Source organism: Aplidium turbinatum, chromosome 1 (genome assembly GCF_918807975.1).
Source record: "Aplidium turbinatum chromosome 1, kaAplTurb1.1, whole genome shotgun sequence".
NCBI classification, from domain to species: domain Eukaryota; kingdom Metazoa; phylum Chordata; class Ascidiacea; order Aplousobranchia; family Polyclinidae; genus Aplidium; species Aplidium turbinatum.
Genome location: NC_137472.1, coordinates 29,457,773 through 29,482,046, shown reverse-complemented (window position 1 = coordinate 29,482,046; position 24,274 = coordinate 29,457,773). Strand labels below are relative to the sequence as shown.

At 37.7% G+C, this 24,274-nt stretch overlaps 1 protein-coding gene across 1 annotated transcript in view; it reads left to right on the top strand.

Annotated features, from left to right (window-relative positions):
- The first annotated feature begins 326 nt into the window (after window positions 1-326).
- LOC145780327 (transmembrane protein 134-like) overlaps window positions 327-24,274 on the top strand; it is a 111,977-nt gene continuing 88,029 nt past the window's right edge. Inside the window, exons 1-3 of the mRNA XM_082592029.1 lie at window positions 327-464; window positions 1,529-1,665; window positions 13,823-13,884. Of these exons, the coding sequence (XP_082448155.1) occupies window positions 434-464; window positions 1,529-1,665; window positions 13,823-13,884 (230 nt within the window). The 5' untranslated portion in view covers window positions 327-433. The remainder of the gene's footprint in view (window positions 465-1,528; window positions 1,666-13,822; window positions 13,885-24,274) is intronic.

Here is a 24,274-nt window from a genome sequence, read left to right as displayed (position 1 = left end):
TAATCTGGCATCTCTGCTTCTAAATGCTGATATTCAACAAGAACAAATCCAAGCTCGGGTTCTGGCTCATTGAGTCACGACTTACAATGCTTATTTTATCTTGTTTGAGTTTGGCGTATTTTTGGCCTTTTTTCTACCTATTTGGCCTCAATTTGGCCTTTTTTTTTGTGAGTTTGGCTTTTTTTTTCAAATTTCAGTCTGGCAACCCTGATCCATTTCTGTTATGAACGATTTGGAACCAAACATTCTTTGGCATACAAGAATCAAGATAACAAATATCTTTCGAATAAAAAAACGAATATTTTTCAAATCGCCGTCTATATTTGTTTGTGTGTAGGACTTTGTATCTCATGTGAAGAACATCACGGTGTTCATCTGAGAAACTGTGACTTTTTTTCTGAATGATATTATACTATCAGCACAGTCAGCAGCAATGGAAGATGACTTTGGATTGCAAACCAAAGGTATTTTGTTTTCGCTTTCATATTGTTATCATTTATTTGCATCAGACAAAGCTGTCCATATCCCAAACAACAAATTGTATAAACTGCTAATTTACAAACATACCAAAGAACCACTTTTGATGTCACTTTAAGAGCTCAACTGAACAATGTGAACATCTACAAATGGGCTACAACAAAATAGATTGTTTAGATTTTCTTTTTTGCAATTGCAGTATAATATAATAATAATACTATATGAGATGTTTTAAAGCAGAGTGCTTATTCATCTTTCAATCACGTGATACGGTAGCCTTTATAGAAACAACCAGATTTGCCTACGGTACAAACAGTAAAGCATTTAGGATTGACTCCAGGGTATTTTGTTTTCTTAACAGTTGGTTTGATATAAAAGTGTGGCTTGATATAAACGTGTGGTTTGGGAGCACTAGGCAAAAACATAGGCAAAAAGCTTAATTCTTAAAGTCTATCTAGACAACCTAAAACAGGTTTGCAACCTATCATGGCTTGTGACTTTCTCTCCTTCCATTGACTCTCAACATAATTATGTGGTTTCTTGCTTATGACTATAGGCTATATGATGTGAATTAAATCAACAGAAGCTATGTAGTTTCAACTTCTTGCAAGCACAATCTCCATGCCGGTACTAAATTTATATCATATATCAAAAAGTATGTACGGTATCAATAACAATGTCAGAGAAAGTAATAATACATTGATTATATATATGAAAACATTATCCAGATTTTTGAAGCCAGCATGCAATATGAAGCAATTTGAAGCCATGCAAGCTGTTGTGTTAATTTTTATCCTGAAATACAATATTGCTCTTTAGTCCATAGCCTACACATTCCACTGTATCATATATGAATAAATAATGGAGTATCATGTATTCTGTACCTTTTGACAAAAACATGTCAAGCAAAACTATGTGATGAACAATCAGCGCATTGTCTTACTGAATATTGCTTTTGAAAAAGTGTGTTTTAAAATCATGAAATAATCATGAAAAATTTATAATCAAGAAAAATCTAATCATGAAATTTTATTGGGTTGTGGTTTTGCAGACACCATACCCATCACAGCAACTTCAGGAAATGGTGGAGAAAAAATTCCTTTGAAGGGAAGCCTTCCAGGTTCGTATGATGAAATTAAACCTGATGATTCACACCACGAAGTAAATGATTATGCTGGAAAGTACAAGGTTAGTAGTTTTGTTGTTTGATGCAAACATTGTCGTGCAGTAGGCCTACATGAGACACCTGTGTTACTGAGTTGTTTAAAAAATCTCGTATTGTTTGTCATTTATCATTTATGTGAAGCTTAGCTGCTCTTTTGAGTTTACTCTTTAAAGGGAATGAGATATAATATACTGTACAAGCAAACACTGTTGAGGGGTTTGTATTCGCTATTCTTTTTTTTGCCTTCTTTAATTTTTGAAATATGCTTTGTGAAATATATATATATATAGCTTACTTTGTGTAATTATAATAATAATGGTGTTACAAGCACAGTAGTGCTTTTTCATCTTCAAGATAACTTACGTAGCAACTATATATAAAAATTGTTTGCATTACAACTGCTATTATATATGTATACAGTGTTCGATCTTAAAGGGATAGTAAAGAAAAAACCTGACTTGGCGATTTTCCACGTTCTTTGTGTTTAACATGCTACCATAAAACGATTTTCAATAAAAATTTTGCTCCATTGCGGTCTGATCAGCATTCCGCGGCCGCTTTTGTCAGAGCTATCAGAACAGCAAAGCAGCAAAGCGTGCGACTGTACAGTCTACGTCACTATAGGCGAGCAATCAGTTGATCGCGCAATAGTTGTTACTGCGGGCGATTTAACTGTAAGCTATGTATGTATGTACTGTACATCAAAACAGCAGGTTTCAACGTCAAAACATCAGACAGTTTGCTCAAAACATCAGATCTGATGTTAGTGTTAACGTGGCTTTTGTTATTGCTGTCTATAGTGACGTATTCTCAAGCAGTGTTTGCACTTTTTGGTCATTTTGAAAAAAAATAAAAATAAATGAAACATTGAACTTTGGGCCTTGCCAGTGCTATTGAAAACATTTTTTGTTCGGTAATTCTTTTTGAAATGTATTCTTGAATGTTGAGTTTATGCATTTTAATGCTTAATTTCCATTTGAAAATTTCATTTACTATGCCTTTAACGCTAGTCCGCTAGCCAATGGCTAGTAAAAATTTGTGCGGACTAGTAGAAATGTTGCAGTACTAGTTTGTTTGGCTAGTGAAAATATTTGCCGGTGAAAAGTTTTGGTTTACAAAATGGCGATTGGCGACGTCACTCTGAAATACTGCAAAAATTTGCTTGCCAGAGGCGAAATGGCAAGGTGTTTTTGTGCGTATTGTTGCTCTCTTGTGCGTAAGGAAATCTGAAAGCCTCATGGGCGAAACACGTGTCTATCGCTGTTAATTCTTGCTACAAATCGGCTGCCGAGAAACATATTGTTGATTGGATGGTCTGAATGGCTAGCGTGGAAGCTACACCGTTATGGTTGGCGAATCGCAGCTGCTCGCTGTACTAGTGAGTGCTCAGCCTTGTGCTGATAGCCGGGAAGAACGCCCCTTTCTTCACAATGCCTTTACTTTAGTTAGTTTCAGTCTAAGCCAAAACACTTATCATAATACGTCATCAGACAAGTGAAAAGTCAGTAAACTGGTCAGACTAGTGAAAAATTGTGCGGGCTAGTGAAAACGGGGAGCAACTAGTCTGGTGGGCTAGTGAAAAAAAAAGTTAAGATTGACCCCTGCCTGTATATATATATAATACTAGCAAGGGAAGGTTTACTTTTTGCATAAAATTACTTCATATTGTTTATTTTGCAATGTAAAATCGTAGATACTAACAATCTGTTTGGGTCCACGTTTTTTAGGCGCAGACAGTTAGGCGCCGGTCAAATAGGCACGCACACTGTGGTGTCTGGATATTTAGGTGCGGAGCACTGTGGCGCCCGTTCATTTAGGTGCTATTCCTAGTAAAGTCTGCAGATTGTATCAGCTCGGCAGGTAGGGCAATGCTTTTCACACAAAATGTTATATAAATATTAAACAGAAAAACATGTTGTTATGTTAATGCGCGTGTGGAGATGAGGTGCGAGACAATGCTCTACTACTCTTGATATTAGCACATCTCCACAGGACGTTTGCTATGCATACTGAACACAGGTTGCAGCAGGAGGTTGCAGCCAGATGGAACCTTAGGCCTACTTAATATGTTATCTTTTGCAATTACTTCTACTCGAGATGGATTGATCGTGTGGCGAGTAAGTATGAGACAATGCTCTACTACAAGAATACATTTCTATAGGGCATATGAAATGAACCCTGGCAACAAGTTACAACCATAATGGTGCGACTTTGCTCGTTATTAAACCTAGTCGAGGTTTTGACAGAAAACTAAGTTACTCTTCGCTTAAGCCTACCACCCGCTTGAATATAGGCTATGGTATATTTTTTTACTGATGTTTAGTGTAGTTATTATTTGACTCACTAAAAGTGAACTCAGTCATGTTCGAAAATTTGAAACCTGGACTAACAACAAATAAATGCCGAACATGCACACAGGGCTGCGATTGTTTCTTTCTTGTCAAACGACCAAAAATTCTGCGTTTGTTTGTTGAAAAGTAATATGACGCCACAAGAGTCAGATAAGCGTTTGGCCACGAATTACCGCACAAGTTGTGTAGATGTACCTCACGTAAGTTTTTAATCACATGCTGATTGAGTGATTGCAAAGGAGTACCAAGCACTAAGTTGTCTACCTACCGGACGCAGAGCCGTTGACAGGATTTCTCGGGCCCGGTACCCATTTATTTTCGGGCCCCCTTCATCGACAATGTTATGAATATAAAGGTTGTGTACAAACTTTTATTGATATGCTGTTAAAATGAGGATGACACATGCCGTTCAATGTAGAAAATTAAGAGGAATATCATTTATATATTCTCAAAGATTTGTTGTATCCACGAATTTCCCCAACTGTGCAATTACGCATTAGGGATTTCTCCATAAACCGCAAAATCCTTGCTCTCAATCATGATCTTTATCAATATGTTTAAAATTGTTGGAGTTTTTGGCTGAAATTAATTCTTTGTAAAGTAGAGTAGCCGTTGGAGAGTAAAACAGTTTGGGGGCGAACATAATTTTTCCAAATTTTGTCTTTGCGTATATATTTTCAAAAATACAAAATTATATACTCACAATCTCTGAGAGTCATCAACTTGGCCGTGTACGAAATACAAGCAAAAAAAACACGTACAACAGCGAAACAACTTACTTTAATCTACTTTCATAGACCTGTCTGTGTCCCAATTAAATAAGCCATCAAATTAAAACATTCTTGTGTATCACAAAAAAATATACAGTATATTAAGCCTAACTGAATTCAAAAAAATTTGAACTGAGACTTCATCAATAACTGGATAACAATAATTGCTGAATATTCATGTCTCCAGATTATATGAAAATCTCCAGCCCAACTTCAATAAAAGGCCTGACCAAAAGTAGCTCAATCTTTTCAATTCAAAGATATATAGTCCAAAGACTCAATATTTGTAAATTTGCATTGAAAAAAACTAAAATGACAATCCGTTTACTTATCAAACCAGTAACATTACTCAATCCATGCTGCTTCAAATCTTACAGCCTGAAAAAAATTGGACAGTTTACCATGCTATGTGCATCAAACTTCCACCTTTGAACAAAACTACTTTTGATACCAAAAATATTGATATTATATTACAATAAAATCATAGTCAATGTTTTTTCAGAAGATCATTACAAAGATAATCTTACTTCACAATGAAGCAGCTAGGCCTACTCAAATCACAAGCACTGAAGAAAACTGACTCCCAGATAATAACTTCAAACTCAATCGTTGCCACAAAATACAGATCACATTACCAAAACATGACACAAAAATAGCACTGTTTACATTGCCTGATATATTAACTGCATGAATTGGATGACAAAACAACATAACATGTGTCTTTATATTTGATTGTTGTTGCTCTAATACTGTGTCATAGATATTAAATAGCTGAGCATATCAACCCTGGGACTGGCAAAGACAAACAGCAGTTTCTACAAAAAAATTCAATATGGAAAGCAGTTAAACCATAGCTCACAAACATATGAAATTAAATCCAGGAAAATTCACAAGTTGTTTTCATTTAATATACTTTTTCACTTTGTACATAACTACAGTTAGTGGCCGGGATCAATGCTCACAAAAGTGGTGTAGGCTATATGTGGCCTCACAACTGTTGATTATTAAAGTTTATAACGAATGCTTATTTTGTTTGACCACATCTAAAAATGATAAGCTATCTTTGTAGTATTTAAGTCAAGTTTTGCGAGTATAGCATAACTCATGGTAAAATTGACTTATCCAATAATTGGATATTTTTGCCCAAATATTTTTACAAACAAGTTCTACATTAGTGGGATATAGAGAAAAAACAAAAACTTCATTAGTTCACCAGAACCCAGCACGGTTTCAAAATTCTATCAATGAAGGAATGTAGGCTAGTGTGATATTCTAATGAATATCTGTAATAAGCTTATCTCAGCTTGTCGAAGCATTATTTTGCATTTTTTTCTGCAAATACTGAATCGAAACTTAACATTCTGCCCAAATTTTAATACCAAATATGAAAGTTTTCAAAATTGTCGATACCGGTACTCTGTTTTACATTCAAAGTAAAATGTTTTTTATACAAAATGCAACACTATAAAGTTACTAAACTGGTAGAATATTGAAAACTTATGGTAAGAATTGATTTGCCCAAATAACTAGACATTTTTGCCCAAATGATTTTTATAATCAACTACATTAGTAGGATATTGAGAAAAAACAAAAAACCTCATAAAGTTTCCAGTACCCAGTAGGCTTTTAAATCTTACCCATGAAGAAATGCAGCCTACATGTTAGTGAATATCAGCAATAAGCTTACTCTGTTTCCCAACTGTGCTTTTTACAGTTCTATTTTGCAGTTGTCGAATAGAAACTTATTCTGCCCAGATTGTAATACCACATGCAACAGTTTTCAAAGTCGGTGATAATACATTTACCTTAATTGGAAAATATCAATGTATCTCATAAATTACAACAATTATGTAAAGTTTCTAAACTGGTGAGGTGTCGAAACATTGTGATAAGATTGATTTGCCCAAATAACTGGACATTTTTGCCCAAATTTGCGATATTTTATTTCAACCGCCCCCACACCCCTGCCCACCCACCTCCTACGGCTATGATTTGCAAGTAGCTAGATGTGATTACCACCAAAAAATATATATATTCAGAATTAAAGAGTAGGTGAAAAAAATATTTCGTGTTTTTGAAAAAAAAAATCGTGGTTAGGGAAATCACTATAACCGGAAGGGGGGCCCGATACTTTACCATCTGACGGCTGAAGTGGCTGTTTTAACCTCTGATGACAATTCCTTTAGATCTGATTATATTAAGATCTTGATGATGTTTGAAGTCGCGGGGAATCTTTTAAATCCGGGCCCCCTAAATATTCCGGGCCCGGGTCCAAAAGTACCACCTAGACCCCCCTGTCAACGCCCCTGACCGGACGTGCATACTATTTGTTTTGCTCCGGGAAGAGTACTGTTTTAAACGGGAAACTGAGGATTGCAAAAGAAAAAAAGCCCTTAGGCTATACCGCCAGGCGCCAACGTAACCTACTGCGTGATAGAGATTTTTCCTTGGCATCTTTTTAGTCTCGCAGTCTCGCTTAGTAGCCTACGTAAACAGCTATGTACGTACCCGGTCCCGCACGCAAACACACTTAGGAGCAAAATATGCAAGTTACCAAGAAACACAGCGAAGATAAAGCGAAAAATGAACTACAGATAAAAGAAAACAGAACAATACTACGATAACAAGAAACAACGGCGTAATGTTACAGCATTTAAGGTGTGCCGAGATGGCGGACAAGCCTCTTCGTACAACAATGCAACAAATTAAATGCAATCACATACGAATCACGAAATTAAATGCCCACAAGAACGAATTAATTAATAACAGTGAAAGGAACGAACATTCGTAACAAGACAAGCATTAATCACAGGGCATGCTTGCTACTAGATCTTAATTTTGCTGCCTCTGCATGACTTTAGACCGAAGATTTGCGTTATTTCTTTTGTTTAAAGATAAAAATGCCAATCGTTTCGGAACAGGCAGTCAAGTGCTTTTCGCAACAATGGTTTCGCCAGTGAATTAGGTGGGCCGCACATCACATGCCAATGATCTTGAATAGCTTCGTCAGACAGCGGCCTTACTCGCGAGTCGTGTAGTGCGTAGCTGGAGCAAAAAGACTCGACAATACATTTGTTACAACAGCGCAACAGGTACTTCAAGCAGAAGTGCATGAGCTCACTTAAATCCTGGTAAAATTTTTCTTTGTGAAGACGTTGTACCACAAACTTTCAACCGAAGGAAACGGCTCTTCCGATACTAGGCGCTGATAAAGTGTGCGGTAAAGCGAAATGAGGCGTTCCTGGTTAAAATCCGCACCCGCGGACTCTAGAAGATGGCGAAAACCATAGAGCTCATCACTTGTAGGTGTTGAAGAGCGTGCTGACGTGCTGCTGTTGCAATAAGTATCTCAGAGTCAATTTTGTTAATTGGCTCACACGGCGAAATGCAAACTGGCACAGACGTTCACAACTAAAAGTAGCCTACTTTGGTTATTTTATCTATAAAAGAAACCCGTTGAGTCGAAAAGCACACAACGTGTGTGGCGAAATGTTTGATGCCAGGCGTTAGAAATTCGATCGAAGCATTTTCCTGTAGTGTTCAAAATGTTCTTCTGGAAGAGAACTTCTTTCCATAAAAATAGCGGCTTTTTCATCTGTATTTCTGAACATCTGGTTGGAAATTAGGTTGTTTTCTAGATGTGAAAAACTTTCGTAACAAGTAGGCCTATCCAACAGATTCATTTTAACAGAGCAATATTGTTAATTGGCTTATACGACGAAATACAAACTGGCATAGACGTTCACAACTAAAAGTAGCCTAAGTTATTTCATCTATAAAAGAAAGCCGTTGTGTCGATTAGCACGAAATGTGTGTGGCGAAATGTTTGATGCCAGGCGTTAGAACTTCGATCAAAGCATTCTCCCGCAGTGTTCAAAATGGCGGCGCGGACGCCTTGGGAGTTTTTCGCGTGCAGCGTTGCTTTTAGGCTTTGCCTTGAATTACCTGGCGCAAGAAAATTTACGTAAGTCGGCACTCTTATGATTACATTACATGATGCCCCCCCCTCGATTGTTCCTCAACCTGACGACGTTTAGTCCTCTCTCAGTTTTTTTCCTTTTTATTTTCCTTTTTTTTTTGTTTTTTGTTTTTCCTAAGGCACGGCGTTTGTCGAATAGTGATGGCGTGTGTCGAGTGACCTCGTCACCGAAAAAGGCAAAAATCGCAGCCCTGCATGTACATTAAAATACAAGATATTTTTCTGTTCAATATAACATTTTGTGTGAAAAACATTGTCGGTTTAAGCAGCTTCACTCATGGAAGCCATGACATATTTTTCTGTTCAATACAACATTTTGTGTGAAAAGCATTGCCCCACCTGCCAAGCTGATGTAATCTGCAGACTTTACTAGGAATAGCTTTTAAATGAACAGGCGCCACAATGCTCCGCACCTAAATATCCAGACGCCACAGTGTGTGCGCATATTTGACTGGTGCCTAACTGTCTGCGCCTAAAAGACTTGCTCCCATCTGTTTTAACCTGGTGCTGGTGCTACAAGTTCTGTGTGCTAATTGTGCTATTAGCAGTTTGCACTATCTTTGCAAACACATAACTAGTCATGTGCTATGATGATATCCTATCATGATGATATGCTATGATATCAATGATGATCGGCTTTCATCATAGCACATGACTAGATATTTGTTCTGAAAACTAAGTGCAAACCGCAACTACCACAGCAAACTCGCAGCATTCGGCTAAAATAGATCGTTAGCAGGCTATCCACATTGTAAAGAAAGTAAAGATCATGCTGCTAAAAGCGAAACTCAGTTTATTACTTCATATTGTTATATCACTGTTTGTTTATAGCATTTACAGTTCAAAGTACTAAAACACATTAAAAAAGACTCACACTCTTACCTTTGATTACACTCTCTATCTAGTTGTAGTAAATGCCTTATAACAAAATGTTATCAGCTAGGTGCCTGTTTCTTCAGTGTATGTATGGTTTATCTCATTCGCGGAATCTTGGAAAGGGGTGTACGGAAAAGTGATTTCATTAAAAATGAAAGGAAAGTATATCGTGGTTTGTGTGCAGCCTTCAATATAGTACTGCAATAAAACATGGATAGCCTATTAAAGGGGAGTGAACTAGCTATTCCAAGAGAACAGAAAGAGCAATGTGTGGAGTAAAAACCAGAAGGGAAAAAAATACTGAAAATCTGATGGATCATGGATATGCTTGAGATGGGAAAGACTAGGCTATTAAACAACTTGCCAGGGCAAATGAAGTAAGATGGTATTGACATGTACTAAGGAGAGAGAAAGGAAGTTTTCTTCAAAAAGCATTGATTTTGAAGGTAGATGGGAAGAGAAAGCAAAGACGTCCAAAAAAGAAAATAGGAGGCACATGTAAAGATAAAGAATGAGGCAGACAAAGTCAGACTAAATGAAGATAAAGCGATGGACAGCATGAGATGAAGAATAGGCGTAAAGGCAATCGCTGCAAGGAAAGAATCGGTCATCCCCGCTAGCAGGGACAAAACCGAATTTAGATGATGATGATGATTATAAATTTAATTATTTCTGTATATATTATATATTATAATATATCTTAATATCATCAGTATTATTAACTCATTCTAACTCAGTTTCTCACATGTGATTAACTCTATCAATGCTTTCTCATAATCAATAAAACATGTATAATGAAAGTAAAATATATATATATATCTTTATTTACTGATAATGAGTTAATAATACTGATGATATTAAGATTTGAACTGCTTGTCCAATATTGGTATGAATGGCAAAAACTTATGTTTTATTATCAATTTGTATTGGAATCAAAAAGCATTTATTTGCATCAAAAAAGATTTGTCTAAAGGAATTGATATCGAGCGTGGAGTACACTGTCACAATCAATGTGCAAGGCCTCGCGACGGGCTGCTTTGTATCTTGACCGAGCGTGCTGTTTTAATAGTGGAATTCTTGTGCAATATGTTATTATCGGTTAGGCTACTGACCTGTAGTGACCACTGATTTCGAAATCTTTATTATGTGACGTATTTCAAGAACATTCTACTGCTACGTGCAAATCTAGAAGCTTCTTTAACTTGCTTGTTTACGTGTAATGCAACTTGACAGAACAATGAGTTCTGTAACATTACGTAACCTTCTCGAAGTTACTAGACCAAACAACCTGCTGTAAATAGTGGGTCCACGTCTTTTAGGTGCGGACAGTTAGGCGCCGGTTAATATTTAGGTGCGGAGCACTGTGGCGCCCGTTTATTTAGGTGCTATTCCTAGTATATATACATAAAGTCTGCAGATTGTATCAGCTCAGCTTTGGCAAAACCTAATTGGGGTTTTGACGGAAAACTAAGTTACTCTTTACTCAAGCGTACCACCCGCTTGAATATAGGCTACAGTATATTTTTTACTCATGGTTAGTGTAGTTATTATTTGACTTATATAACTAAAAGTGAACTCAGTCATGTTCGGAAACTTGAATAATTTATTGATAAAGCTTTCGCCGGTTGCAAACCTGGACTAACAACAAATTAATGCCGAACTCGCCCATTAAAAAAACAATATATTTTTCGCATTGCCAGTAAGCTTAAGCAGCTTCACTCACTGAAGCCCTGACTAACAACAAATAAATGCATGCGCATTAGCAAAACAACATATTTTTCAATTCAATAACATTTTGTGTAAAAAGCATTGCCCTACCTGCCAAGCTGATACAATCTGCAGACTTACTAGGAATAGCACCTAAATGAACGGCCGCCACAGTGCTCCGCACCTAAATATCCAGACGCCGCAGTGTGCGGCTGTGCGCGCCTATTTGACCAGCGCCCAACTGTCTGCGCCTAAAAGACTTGCTCCCTAAATAGGGGTGTAATTTGCGTAAATGATTTTACAGTAGAATTCGCCTAAAACGGCTTCGTTTATAACGTCAATTCGCCTATTAGGCTACGTCACATTTCGCTCGGCCCCGGCAGAATTCCTATCTTTTACGTACATTGTAGTTCGGCTACAACAGCATCGCCTATAACGTCAATTCGCATGTAACAGCACCCTTTATTGGTCCCCAGACGTCTTTTGTTCGTTTATAACGTCACTTTAAGCCATCACCTTCACCACGAACGGTCAGTCTTTTAATCCAGTTAGCGCTGCTGCTGGCAAAATGTCTTCCCTTTATTTTGCTACGTCGTTCGCAGCAGAGACTTTAATTAACTGAATTAGCTTTTTTTCCGCGTAAAAAACTATCACGTGTAAAAAGCAGCTCTACAGCTGACCTTTAAACAACTCAAAGCAACAGTTGTGGAAAGAAAAAAGATCTCTGATTTCTATTTTCTGCGTGACTTTTGTCAGTTTGGTGATACACAGTAAACCTGACTGGATTATAATACACCTCTTTCTTTAATCAAAAGACAGTTTTGGAACAGTTTGCCGTAGTTCGTCTATAACGTCAATTCGGCTATAACGTCAGTTTTTGCAATCCCCTTGAGGTGCCGTTATAGGCGAGTTCTACTGTATTATGAGTTGTAGATTGTTGTTGTAGTCGTTGGTAATAGGTGCAGAGATTATTGTTGATTGAGAGTTGAAGTAATTGAATACAAGTAGATGAGAGTTAGTGCTGATATAAATTGTGATCGAAATTAGAGTCACATGAGAAGCTATGAGTGAAATTCGTGAAAGTCCTTCAAGAGATTTCACATATCTTTCACTAGCAGAACTATTCGACATTTAATTGACTGACTTTCGGTAATATCTCATTAAGCTACGTCAGTGAACCTTTCCAAGTCTCTTTCCTGGTAAGAGATAGAAAGAAATCGTGACATACACCAAGGATGTGTAGTTGTGTACTTTCTCCATGTCTTATTAATTTATACACAGAATTGACTTTTCAGCGCATTGATGACATGAAAGGGGTAGAAGTTGACGGTTTGAAGATAACAAATTTAAGCTATGCTGATGATACTGTTTTGTTGGCTGAATCACAAGAAGGTCTTCAAGAAATATTAGACAATGTTAACTCAATTGGTAGGCTAAAGAATTTAATATGCAAATTAATGCTAAAAAAATTAATGATAATCTCAAAATTACCAGACATTGCAGTACTCCAAATTATAATTGACAATGAAAATATATTATGCATATTGCATATATGTATATACAAAAAGTAAAATCATTTTCCTATCTTGGACATTTGATGACTGAAGATGGGAGGTGTGACCATAAAATTCTAAGACGGATAGAAATTTGGCAAAAACTGCATTTTGAAAAATGTATTAATCAATCAAAGTTTAAATTTATTAATTCATCGAAAGATATTAAAATGCTCTATCTGGTCAACCGTTTTATACAATTCTGAAACTTGGACAGTGTCACAAAAAATGGAGAAACGAATCGACGCCTTCGAGCTCTAGACATACAGGCAAATGTTAAAAATTTTATGGAAACAAAAGATCACTAAACATGAAGACGAAGTATTATTTAAATTCAATCAAGCAAAATTCTCTTACAAATAGTCAAAAGAAGAAAATTGAAGTATATATATATATTTCAGACATAAAATCAAGCAAAACTACTTACTACAAAGATCATTAATAGAAGGGAAGATAAACGGTAAAAGAAACAAAGGCAGACCAAGAATGATTTGGACAACAAACGTCACTAAATGGACAAAATTAAGTTATGAAAGTGCAGTACGAACACTCGAACAGCTTATGGTCGAAAACAATGGCGCATTGTATTCAACCCCCAATACGAGGAAGGAACTTAATGATGATAAACTTTACTACTTTAGTGATTTATTTTTGTTTAGGTGTGGTCTCAAGGTTATTTCCTGATGAGTGGTGATGACATACAGTGTATCAGTGCATGCTTTTTATCGAATGTGAAATACCGTATATTATATAATGTTTATGAAACAATGAATTGTTTTAAAAGTTATAATACTTGAGGATTTTAAATGTCAACTATTGACATGACAATGACATGTTAATCATGCTTTGGATTTATGGTACGGTACGTCGGTACATAATTATACGCTGTTCTTGTAGACTTGTAGTAGAAAAAGCAATTGTTTCACAAACCTATTTGTCTTTAGGAATTGGAAAAAGAAATTTCTGATACAAATGATGCAGTCAGAATTGGATCTGTCCAGCTTCAGTAAGCTTTTGGTTATTTGTAAAAGTTCAATTTTTAAGTGTTTTTTGCAATACTACATGCTGCTTTGATAAATGAATACATTCAAAATGTCAAAAACGTTTGAGTTTATTTTATTTATGTTATATTTTTTGTGTGTAAAAAAGTATGTTGAACCCGCTAAGGTTATTCTGTTTTATTTCTCTATGGTTCAACAAAGCAAACTCTCTACCAAAGCTTTAACAGTCAAGATGTAGTTCGCCTTATAATATGTTTTTGTGATCCAGCAGCTGATTTAATGGAAACTAGTCAATTTGGAGAGAATGCCTCCATAGACATAAATTTGTCTCACTTCGGCGGGCTACATAGGCTATCATTATGAAGCGGCCCGAATGCCGCGAGACTTAGTTATTTCTTGTGTCTGACGTTTTGGTTAGGCTGTTCAGAAGTATCGCTTACGTCATTTTTAAACTTTTCTGATCGGTGTCATGATATTGTTAAAGTTGGTGTTTTATTGCTTACACCCTTTTTTAGGTTTGTATGTTATGCAAATAATTACTTGCAAGTAGTGTTTTTGGCTTCAATAGACAGAAATATATCGAACTGATACACGTTGTTGAATTGGTTAATGGTTACATTACACGAATGTAAGGCCGGCCGCCCACTGTCTATTGAATGCGATACAAAACGAATCAACAGAAGCAATGCATACAATTCCATGTTCAAATTTGTGTAGTTTAATTTTAGAATTATATGACATTTTCACATTGTGTGAAGAGGCTGCTGATCATTCCCAATGAAACGGTTATAATGTTTAAATGCGCTCCTCCGTTCTTTGGTTGGTAACTGGCCAACATTTCTTCCTGATCGGCATTCATAGCATTTTGCACTTTTCTAAAACAATCGGTAAGCTTCCATGTAGTCGGCTGATCCATCTCAACAAGCTATGCTTGAGGCAGCGATGAGCCACCTCGGTCTGGTTGTTTGTGCACTCCTACAATACCTAAAGCTTGTCAGCAAATAATGTCGGTTGATCGCTTATTCACATTCTTGGACTCGTATTAACTTATGAAAAGACTAAGCAATTTGAAAGAGCCGTTGTTTGAAAAAAAAGTAGCGGAAATAACAAAGATTGTAAACTTAAGCAACGTCACAACTTACAGGGAGATGCAGAAACTTTGGTAAAAGTTAGAAAATTTAAATTTACGATACTGGATTACTGGTAATAATATATATATGTCATAATTCTAAACAGAGCAACGTCAATTATGAATTATTGACACTTAGTTAGAGGTTTAATGCTTTAATAAGAGTTAGAGATTTAGTTTTGCTATTTATCCAAGCAATAACCAAGTCTGGCGTCATTCGAGTCTTATGGCATACCAATTGAGGTCATTCCTTGCGGCCATTCATTCATGCATTCTCACTCTTCAGAAGCTATTTTACTAACAAGCTGCTATTTTACTTTTCAATGAACAACATTATATATACTGTAATATAAACTTATGTACTTTAGTGTTCACTATTATAATGTTTAACACTAAAGTTCACTTCTTCCCTCAGCTTTCTCGCTAGCTGTAGCTAACCGTAGTGCAATTTCGCTTGTTTATCAGCTTGCTCAACGCTGTCATATTACTTTTCTGCAGTCCAAGATAGTGACATGGCAATTAGCAACTTGTTTCTTAATGTATCCCATACATCGATTGGTTTGTCTCTGAAAAAGTATTCGTTCTATTTCGATTTCTTTCTGTACAGTCGCTTAAGTGCCTCTTAAGTGTCCCAGAACAGCGTTCAGTCTCTGTAAACAAACCTCCTCTTGAAATTCGTATGTATTATAAGAGTACGGTAGTTCATTGTGTGTCACATGGGCTTGCAGCAGTTGTAAAGTTGGTAGATAACTCATTACAAACAGATGTTCGACTACAGCGTTTTTATTGATTTTGTTTGTGATATAGGCAAGTGCATGTCAGTCTTGTTTAGTAACTAATCTATTTTACATGCAGCTAACAGAATATTGTGAGGTTGGCCACGTTCACTAATTCATGCTTGCATTGTGTGTAATGGTTCTGTATAAGTGAGTGCAGTTCCAGGCAAAACTTTACAATACCGTGTATTTCGTTTTGTCACTCTGAATGGTTTAGTCAGAAAGATTTTACCCTTCATAAATCATAATACGCTAAATCTTGCTTCATAAATTTTATCTGTGAAGTATATTTGGATATATTGATCAATTGGCGTTGTTCAATGTTCAGTTGCAGTTTTGAAACTGAATATGTTAACTACCGCTCGTAGATCTAAACCCCACTCGTCCCAAGGTGATTGTGCAAACTGAACTACATACTAGTATTGCATAACTATTAACTATGCAAAGAAAATGTAACACATCAAAGTACGTAAGAGTTTTTCTATGTTTCTCGGCAGCCGATTTGTAGCAAGAATTGACAGCGATAGACACCGTGTTTCGCCCATGAGGCTGGGCTCGTCAGTATCGCACCACTATTTTGTTATGTTAAACTGTTTTATTTGCATCGACAGCGCACGGGTACAAATAATTGACACGGCGAGAGAGCACAAACAAACATAGCCAGGTCGAAGATGATGAACTGTTTTATTTTGGTCAACGACGCACGAGTACAAAATAATTGACACGGCGAGAAGAACACAATAAACATAGCCAGGTCAGAGACTTTAAAGAACCGGCCTGCCACGCCCCGTGGAGGCGGGGAGCGGCGTGATTATGGGGTGGCGATGCACCCGGAAGGGAAGTCCACCAGCTTAGGTCGCGGGGGCCAGGCTGGGGAGTCTAGGTACCTGTGGAAGGAAAGTGTGGATCGAGATTTTTGTGCGACTCGTCCGCAAAAGTTAGAATGGCGGAACGGGCCAGGGAGACGGGATTTGCTTTCTGCAAACGCAAAAAGGTCAGCTCACGACGGGCCGGGCGACAGAAGTTTTATAAAGCCATGCAGCGCCCACGTCTCCATCACGTGACCGTAACACAGGTACGTTTGACTCCTATACCCGGTCTGCCCGAAGGCAGAGCGGATAAACTTTGGGGTCTCCCACGAGGAAGAGAAGCTTAGCTACAAGGACGATTTGAATACTCGTGGGAGACGAAAATTATATAAAATCTGGAGCAAAGGCTCAATTAATCGGTGTAAAAAAAAGATGGTAAGTGGGAATATATTGTATGCTTTACCTACCGAAAAAGTGTTGACGTTGAACCAACGAGCACGGATGTGCACTGGCCAGACGTTGAGGCAGGTTCGCCCAGATGGGTCGGGGGGACTAGCGATCGAAGCGTAGATATGACTAGGCTACGTTACCAGGAAAAATATATAATAGTGGGATGAAACTTTGGAGGTTGCATCGAGTTGATCGGGAAATCATGATTATCGATGAGTTAAAAGCAACGCGAGGTTGATCCGAGCGGGAAAGAGCAGCATATCGGGAGAAGGTAGTGTGTGATAATCTAAAATATCGAAATATGAAAATACAGATCCAGTGTTGTTAATGATATTACGTCATTGATGATGATATGAGTCCATTCACGATATGCAATATATACTTAATTCATATATTGCTATGTTATTTTATTGATGATGATTGTATTCTTCATTGAGCTGCAGCATGCTGATGAAACGACAATTGTTTACAGGTAAATTGATAATGAAACAATGGATTTAACATACTATGACGTCACACAATTACTGGCGGGTTTTGAGGTTTGCTGTCTTGCGCGCTCGGATGCTTACTGCAGAGCTTCTGCTGTTGGGGAATTGAGCTTCTGATCGCTGGAATCGTCTTTTCTATGACGTAGCCCCTCCACGAGTGAGCCCGGCGTTCCAAGCTTTCCAGACACGGAGGGAACCTTCGATTGAGAGGGAGGCCACTTTTCTAGCCACCTCTGCTACCCCACGAGCAGGAACACCCAAGGCCGCCAAAGCCCGAGAGCTCAACGGAGCATAGCTCCCGAGGGAGCCTACGACGAACGGAAGTGACAGGACGTCCCTGCAAGGGCGCTTCCTGTCTTCCAATATGTTTACACATAACTCGCCGTACTTGTCGTGTTTCCTGTCGGCGGCTTTTCGAAGGGAATCCGCGCCGTAGTCGAACGGGCAAGTGACGTCACATACAACCGTGACACCGTCAGGGCGTTGCAGGACAATGTCAGGGCGCAGATCAGCACCGCCCGCTTCCACGTGTTGTGGAACCGTACTATCTATGGTAAGCAAGGGTTGCCATTCGGCAGGTACATGCTTCACGATCTCCCACAATACCGAATTGTGTCGTTCCGTGACAACAGGCATCACGGTAGGGCAGTGATTCAATAATTCTGCCACAATGATATTCGACCACCGCTTTACCAGTCAGTTTAACTCTTATCTTTGTGGAAACAAAGAAAGAGCCAACAAAACCAGCAGGCGCCAGGGCAGAGGACATGTGAAGAGAGGGGCGTTCTTCCCGGCTATCAGCACAAGGCTGAGCACTCGCTAGTACAGCGAGCAGCTGCGATTCGCTAACCATAACGGTGTAGCTTCCACGCAAGCCATTCAGACTTTCCAATCAACGATATGTTTCTCGGCAGCCGATTTGTAGCAAGAATTGACAGCGATAGACACCGTGTTTCGCCCATGAGGCTGGGCTCGTCAGTATCGCACCACTAATTGCGTGGAAAGCTACACCGTTATGGTTAGCGAATCGCAGCTGCTCGCTGTACTAGCGAGTGCTCAGCCTTGTGCTGATAGCCGGGAAGAACGCCCCTCTCTTCACAAGAGTTTTTCTATATTACGCACCTTTTCCACAAAGGTTTTGATTTAGCCGCAGGATGGCTGGTCAGACTCATACGCAACTGGTCATGTTTAGTCTGTCGATATGTAGTTGGTGCTTATTTTCCGTGTTGAACTTTTGTTCAGTTCTTCTCCTACTGTATGATACAGAAGCGCTTTCGGTGGGCCACAGGGTTCTTCAAAACAGGCTATTCGAACTACGCCTTTAGATTGCCTTCACGCCTTTGCCCTAAGCACTTTTAGTTATATGAACTTTATACCTTAACTTGCTTTGTGGTGTAGCGCAGATACGTTTGCTTACTGGACAGATTTTCTCAATGTCACCATTGTCTGTAAAATAACCAAATTTGGTGAAACATACAAGATTTCGCTTCTTTTGTATTCAGCGCAATTGTCTAACGCGATGCGGTAAGTGCCGATTTCTTTGTTTTCAATGGCCAAAACTTCTTAACCCCTGAAAATCATCATTAGTCGCCTTGTTTTACGTTTCTCAAGATTAATTAAAAGCATCTCTGCTGCCCATTTAATCGTTGTATAATGTTGACCCAACTACTGCTGTGTCAAGACTGTACAGTGTATATTCCATTAAATCAAGGTAAAAACTGGAGCTTTGGAAAAGTAATGTTATTAGTTTAGTTTAGATGTTTATTGGCTGCTGCGAAAAAGATGTACAATAAATCAAAACACAATGTACAGTAAACTGTTAAAAAGATTATCATGCAATATAAACAAGACAGAAAATGATGATAGCATTACAGCAGCTGCGAAGTGACCGTTCAAGGTCTTCAATTCAAGCAACCACCCCTAATTCTTTTTGTGGACAAGGTAATTTTTCACTATAACGTCTACTCCCCAAACTAAATAAAGTGAAGGAACTACGGCTTTACCCTCGGTAAGTTAGACGGAAACCGTACATATAAGCAGACGTTGACAGCAATGTATTATCACGATCATGATGTACTGCAGCCATATATTACCATGAAGCGTTTATAATAATGTAAAGCAACTGCACAGTGCACAGTATGGCAAAATATCACTAGCAGTAACTAGGTCTTGCGGAAAAGCTTTGTGTTGATCCGGAAGGCTGAAAATATAGTTTTGTAAAAACAGTACCACCTACACATTACACACATCAGCAAAAGTGTCAGTTTTTATATCAGGTTAGTTTCCACTTCAAGCGACGTGACTCCTTTCATGTTTATTTGACACAAGCAGTGCAGTGTTACACTCCACTGCACAGACGAAATTATGCAAAATTTATTGGATCTACGTAGGTTCTACTACGGCATGGTGATAATAAACTTTTGTTTATATGTTCTGTTTGCTATTGGTTACAAAAGTGCATATGTGCACATTATATCTTTAATTTTTTCGAATCTATCTAACGTTTGTTTATTATGATTCGTTGCACTTCTTCCCCTGTTAAGATATTGGTAATGCATCTCAATCAAGTCAGTTTCCAGCCTCTAGTAATTTCTCGCTTATGTGCTTCAACCGGTTTCAAACAAATTCCATAACCAACGCAAGAGGATTGTTTGAAGTGAAATGATTCCTTAGCACAACATTAGGTGATGAAAGTGTCAGGTTCAGGTACTATGAAGTTGCAGGTTTTAAACAGCTTTTGTTATGATTTTGTGCGTTTGTGGATTGGGGATTTGTAAACAAGATTAAAGCTGCACGCTGATTGTCATAGTCTCAATGTGATTTTGGTTGTTTTACAATTTTGTATTTGAAATAAGTTTGGTGTTATAGGTGTTCTGTAGTTACAACTACAGTGTTCTATAGTTTTTCATCGATAATTTATATAGTTTACTTCATCATATTTAGGTTTACCTTACTCCGACCACAAGCTCCTGAAGAGAGTCATATAAAAAAGTGCAGCTTCGAACTATGAAAAGCCTTCTCGCAATAGTTATTTTGTGTATTTCATTTTTAAAACACGATTTTTTTGCTATGATTCACTATTTTAGTGTTATAGTCCAATTTCGGTTTGGAGTCCCACTACCACTTGTGGGGTAAGAAAGCTCAGAATTCTAATCTTGCCAATAATTTGTCCTTTGAACAGTTGTTTTTGTTAAACGTCTATCTATCATTTATAAATGCTTATGTGGCTCTAATAAATCATTTTGACTGTGTTTAAACGTCCTTCACAACTCTTTTTTTTAAGCATAAATTCTTATTTTACATGGGTCTCAAATATTGTACTAACCCATACAAAGCTTTGAACCTAACTTATCGCGGTCTATTCATAGCTATGGACTATACCAGGGGTGGGCAAACTTGTTCAATAAAAGAGTCATTAGCCGAAAACCACAAACACCCGCGATCCGCAAAATGTGTAGTGTCGGTAGAATAGGTAAACAATGCAACTCTTATCATACATAAAATAACTTAACAGAAACAACAAACACAGTATTAGGTTTTGTTTGATTTACAGACATCGTCCTCATTGTCAGATTACTCTGACAATGAGTATACTCTGACAAATGATACTCTGACAAATGATACTCTGACAAATGATTACTCTGACAATGTTAATACATTGTGGGGATTGCACTGTGTTTTGATCGTATAAATTTTATTTCAGAAAATAAAGATTCACAACAACATGTCCTGCTAAATACAGAAATGTTGTTCGCTGGTTTTTTACTCTCTGGAACCTTTCTTTAAAACTCACTTGTAGTAGAGTGACATTAATGAAAGTACTTTAGAGCAGTGATGAGCAACCTTTTTGTGACTGTGGACCATAATTTTTTTTTAGAAATCTCTGTGGACCATAGCCTTTTTTTGTATATCAGATTTATAATTGTGGCTTAAGTTTAGAAAAACAACATATTTATATAATAAATTTAACCAAATATTTATAAGTAACAATTGACCAAATAAGTTTCTGGGCAGCCGATTGTAGCATCAAATAGACAGCAATAGACACGTGTTTCGCCCATGAGGCTGGGCTCATCAGTATCGCACAGTATTCTTGCCACTTGGGTAATCGACCGCCGCTTTGTGGCAAGCCGCCGCCAACCGCCGCTTTTACCCAAGTGGCAAGACTACTGTGCGATACTGATGAGTTTTTGTTTAATTGTTGATGAGTTTTTGCTGATACTGATTAATTTTTGGGAAGAATTGTTTTACAAAGAATTAACTTTACGAAGAACTGTTTACGAAGAAAACGTCGGACACCGTTTTTGATTGATTGCTTGATTGTTTTTGATTGATTGTTTTTCTTATGCTGTGTTGTTCATTTTAATTTCTTTAATAAATTTCTTTTTTCCACTGTTGCGTTGTGTAGTGGCGTCCGCCCGATAGCTCTGTTGGTTAGCGCGTGACTTCTGGAACGAAGAAGCTTCAAGATCAAGCGGTGCTGGTTCGACTCTCGGGATGTGCGCTTGAGCAACGCACGTTCACGGCTTCTCTCCATTCAGCGGCAACTACTGGATGGAATAATTCCCAGCAACATGACTTCAACAATCGGAAACTTCTCTCTGCCAATCTCGGTGACCGGGCCTGTGTCAGTGATTCAAAGCCTCTACAAGTATGCGAAACTGCCAGGATTAAGCTCTGCAAGAAGCTTTCCCAGTCCGAGGATAAACATTCAATCAATCAATTGATGAGTAACGTTATCTCTGCTATTGTGTTCTCAAGTCTTTAAAATCTTTGGATTGATATTTTTTCACTAAATAAATAAGAATTAGGAAAATTGCGGATCCGCGATAATTTATGCATATTTTCCTACAGACCAACATCGTTTTCGGGATCCATTACGCCAAGGTTTGTTCTTTTTTTCAAATGAAACTATGTGAAAATAATCAGTAGGTATGCAGGAGCTAACCATGTCAAATGGAAGCAAATTTATTACGAAATAAACGTGCAATTGAAAAAAACTTATTATCCACGAATTTCCCCAAGTGCGCATTTACGCATTAAGAATTCTTCCTCTTCCTCGAAAATGCTTCCCCCATGTGACGCTTTTGTTCCGTCTATCCGAAGTTGATGGAGTTTTCGCCTGAAATAAATTGTTTTGTAAGGTAGACGCAACTAGCTAGAAGTGGATTACCACCAAAAAAATATATCTTCAGAATTAAAGAGTGGGTGATGAAAAACATTTCGTGCTTCAAAAAAAAAATTCGCGGTTGGGGGATTCACCAGATATTTGTTGTGTAACCTTGTTTTAACTGGTTGGCAAACAAGAAGTTCTATATAAGCAGTTGCGTGCATCAATTTTTTTTATTTTTTCCAGTTGTTTCTTTTAAATGTTGATTAATGTTTTACAGGCAACCTCGGCTTATTTAAATTTAGGGTTTAATATTTTTTGAAATAGAAAAGGGAAAAACAAATCGACAACATTGAAATTTATTCAATACCGGTATGTGAAAACATCACCCATAAAATTTCGTTACCCCGAATTTCACAAACTGGTACAATGGCCAATGTTACCAGCAAGTCGGACAAAGCAAATTCTTTAGTTATATACAACCCGAGGTAGGCGAGTACCTGTGCAGTAAGAATTTTGAATAAGGCGCAAAACCAATAAAATTACAAACTTTGGTGGTGTTTTGGCCGATGTGTGCACATCAGAATTTGCTGTACTGTATTTCTTCGTTTTAGGTATATTTCACTTTTTTTTTATTCTAACTTTGTATTGTGCTAGTTGAAGATGCTTTTATTATTGAGAAAGTAACTCTTTGATGCTATTGCTAAGAGACGACATTATTGTGCAAATGCCAGCATTCAATGTATCAAACTAGTAGTACTAGCTTAATACTGGTCATTTTAACAGAAAAGTGACCAGTAGTTTTAAAAAAAAACAATACTGAACATTTGTTGTGACATATTATGCTTTTTAGGCCTCTAAGCTCCTTTATTCTTCCAGCGACCAAGCATGACCTACTAGAGATTCTTCTCCTGACCGGCATCTAAAATAAACAGCCCATTAAAAATTCTTGTTGTTAAAAATTCGTTAATTGATATCGTGTTTTTGCTTTCACTCAAGTAAGAACAGCGCAAACAAGGCTTTAAACATATTTGCAGTTGTATTTAAATGCACTGCATCCCAAGTAGATGTAGAGCTAGTCCTCGAGTTTTTATAGGTCGATGCTTAGCTTTTCTGCGAAACTTTTATTAGCAATACTTCTCGTCGGCGTATGAAAGATTTTGCTTTGTTGATGAAAAGGTTGCGAATGCGAGTGAAGAGAACAAAGTTTCACGAAGAAACGCAAATAGAGAAAAAAGTTTGACATACCAACGGAGTGGAGAAATGTTCACTTGTGGAAACCGGCGACCAAACATGGCCTACCAGCGTGGTAGTTTCTGAGGCCATTTAACTTCTCGGCGGCCATGACCGTCGGCGTCGGGAGCTTAGAGCCTTGCTTTTTGTTTTGAAGGTGCAAAAACTTCATTATTAGTGTTGGATTTGTTTTTCTCATATTGTATGCAGGCCTGGAAAAAGTAGGGAATCCGGGAATGACATTCCTGGGAAATTTGTCAGTTCGCAGGAAATTTTTACCGTAGAAATGACGTTACTAACGTCTAAATAATTTGTTTATTAGTATTTTTATGCCTTTGCAGTATTGTAGAATTCACCTAATTTATCACCTCAAAGGGATTAGACAAACTTCAGCAAACTG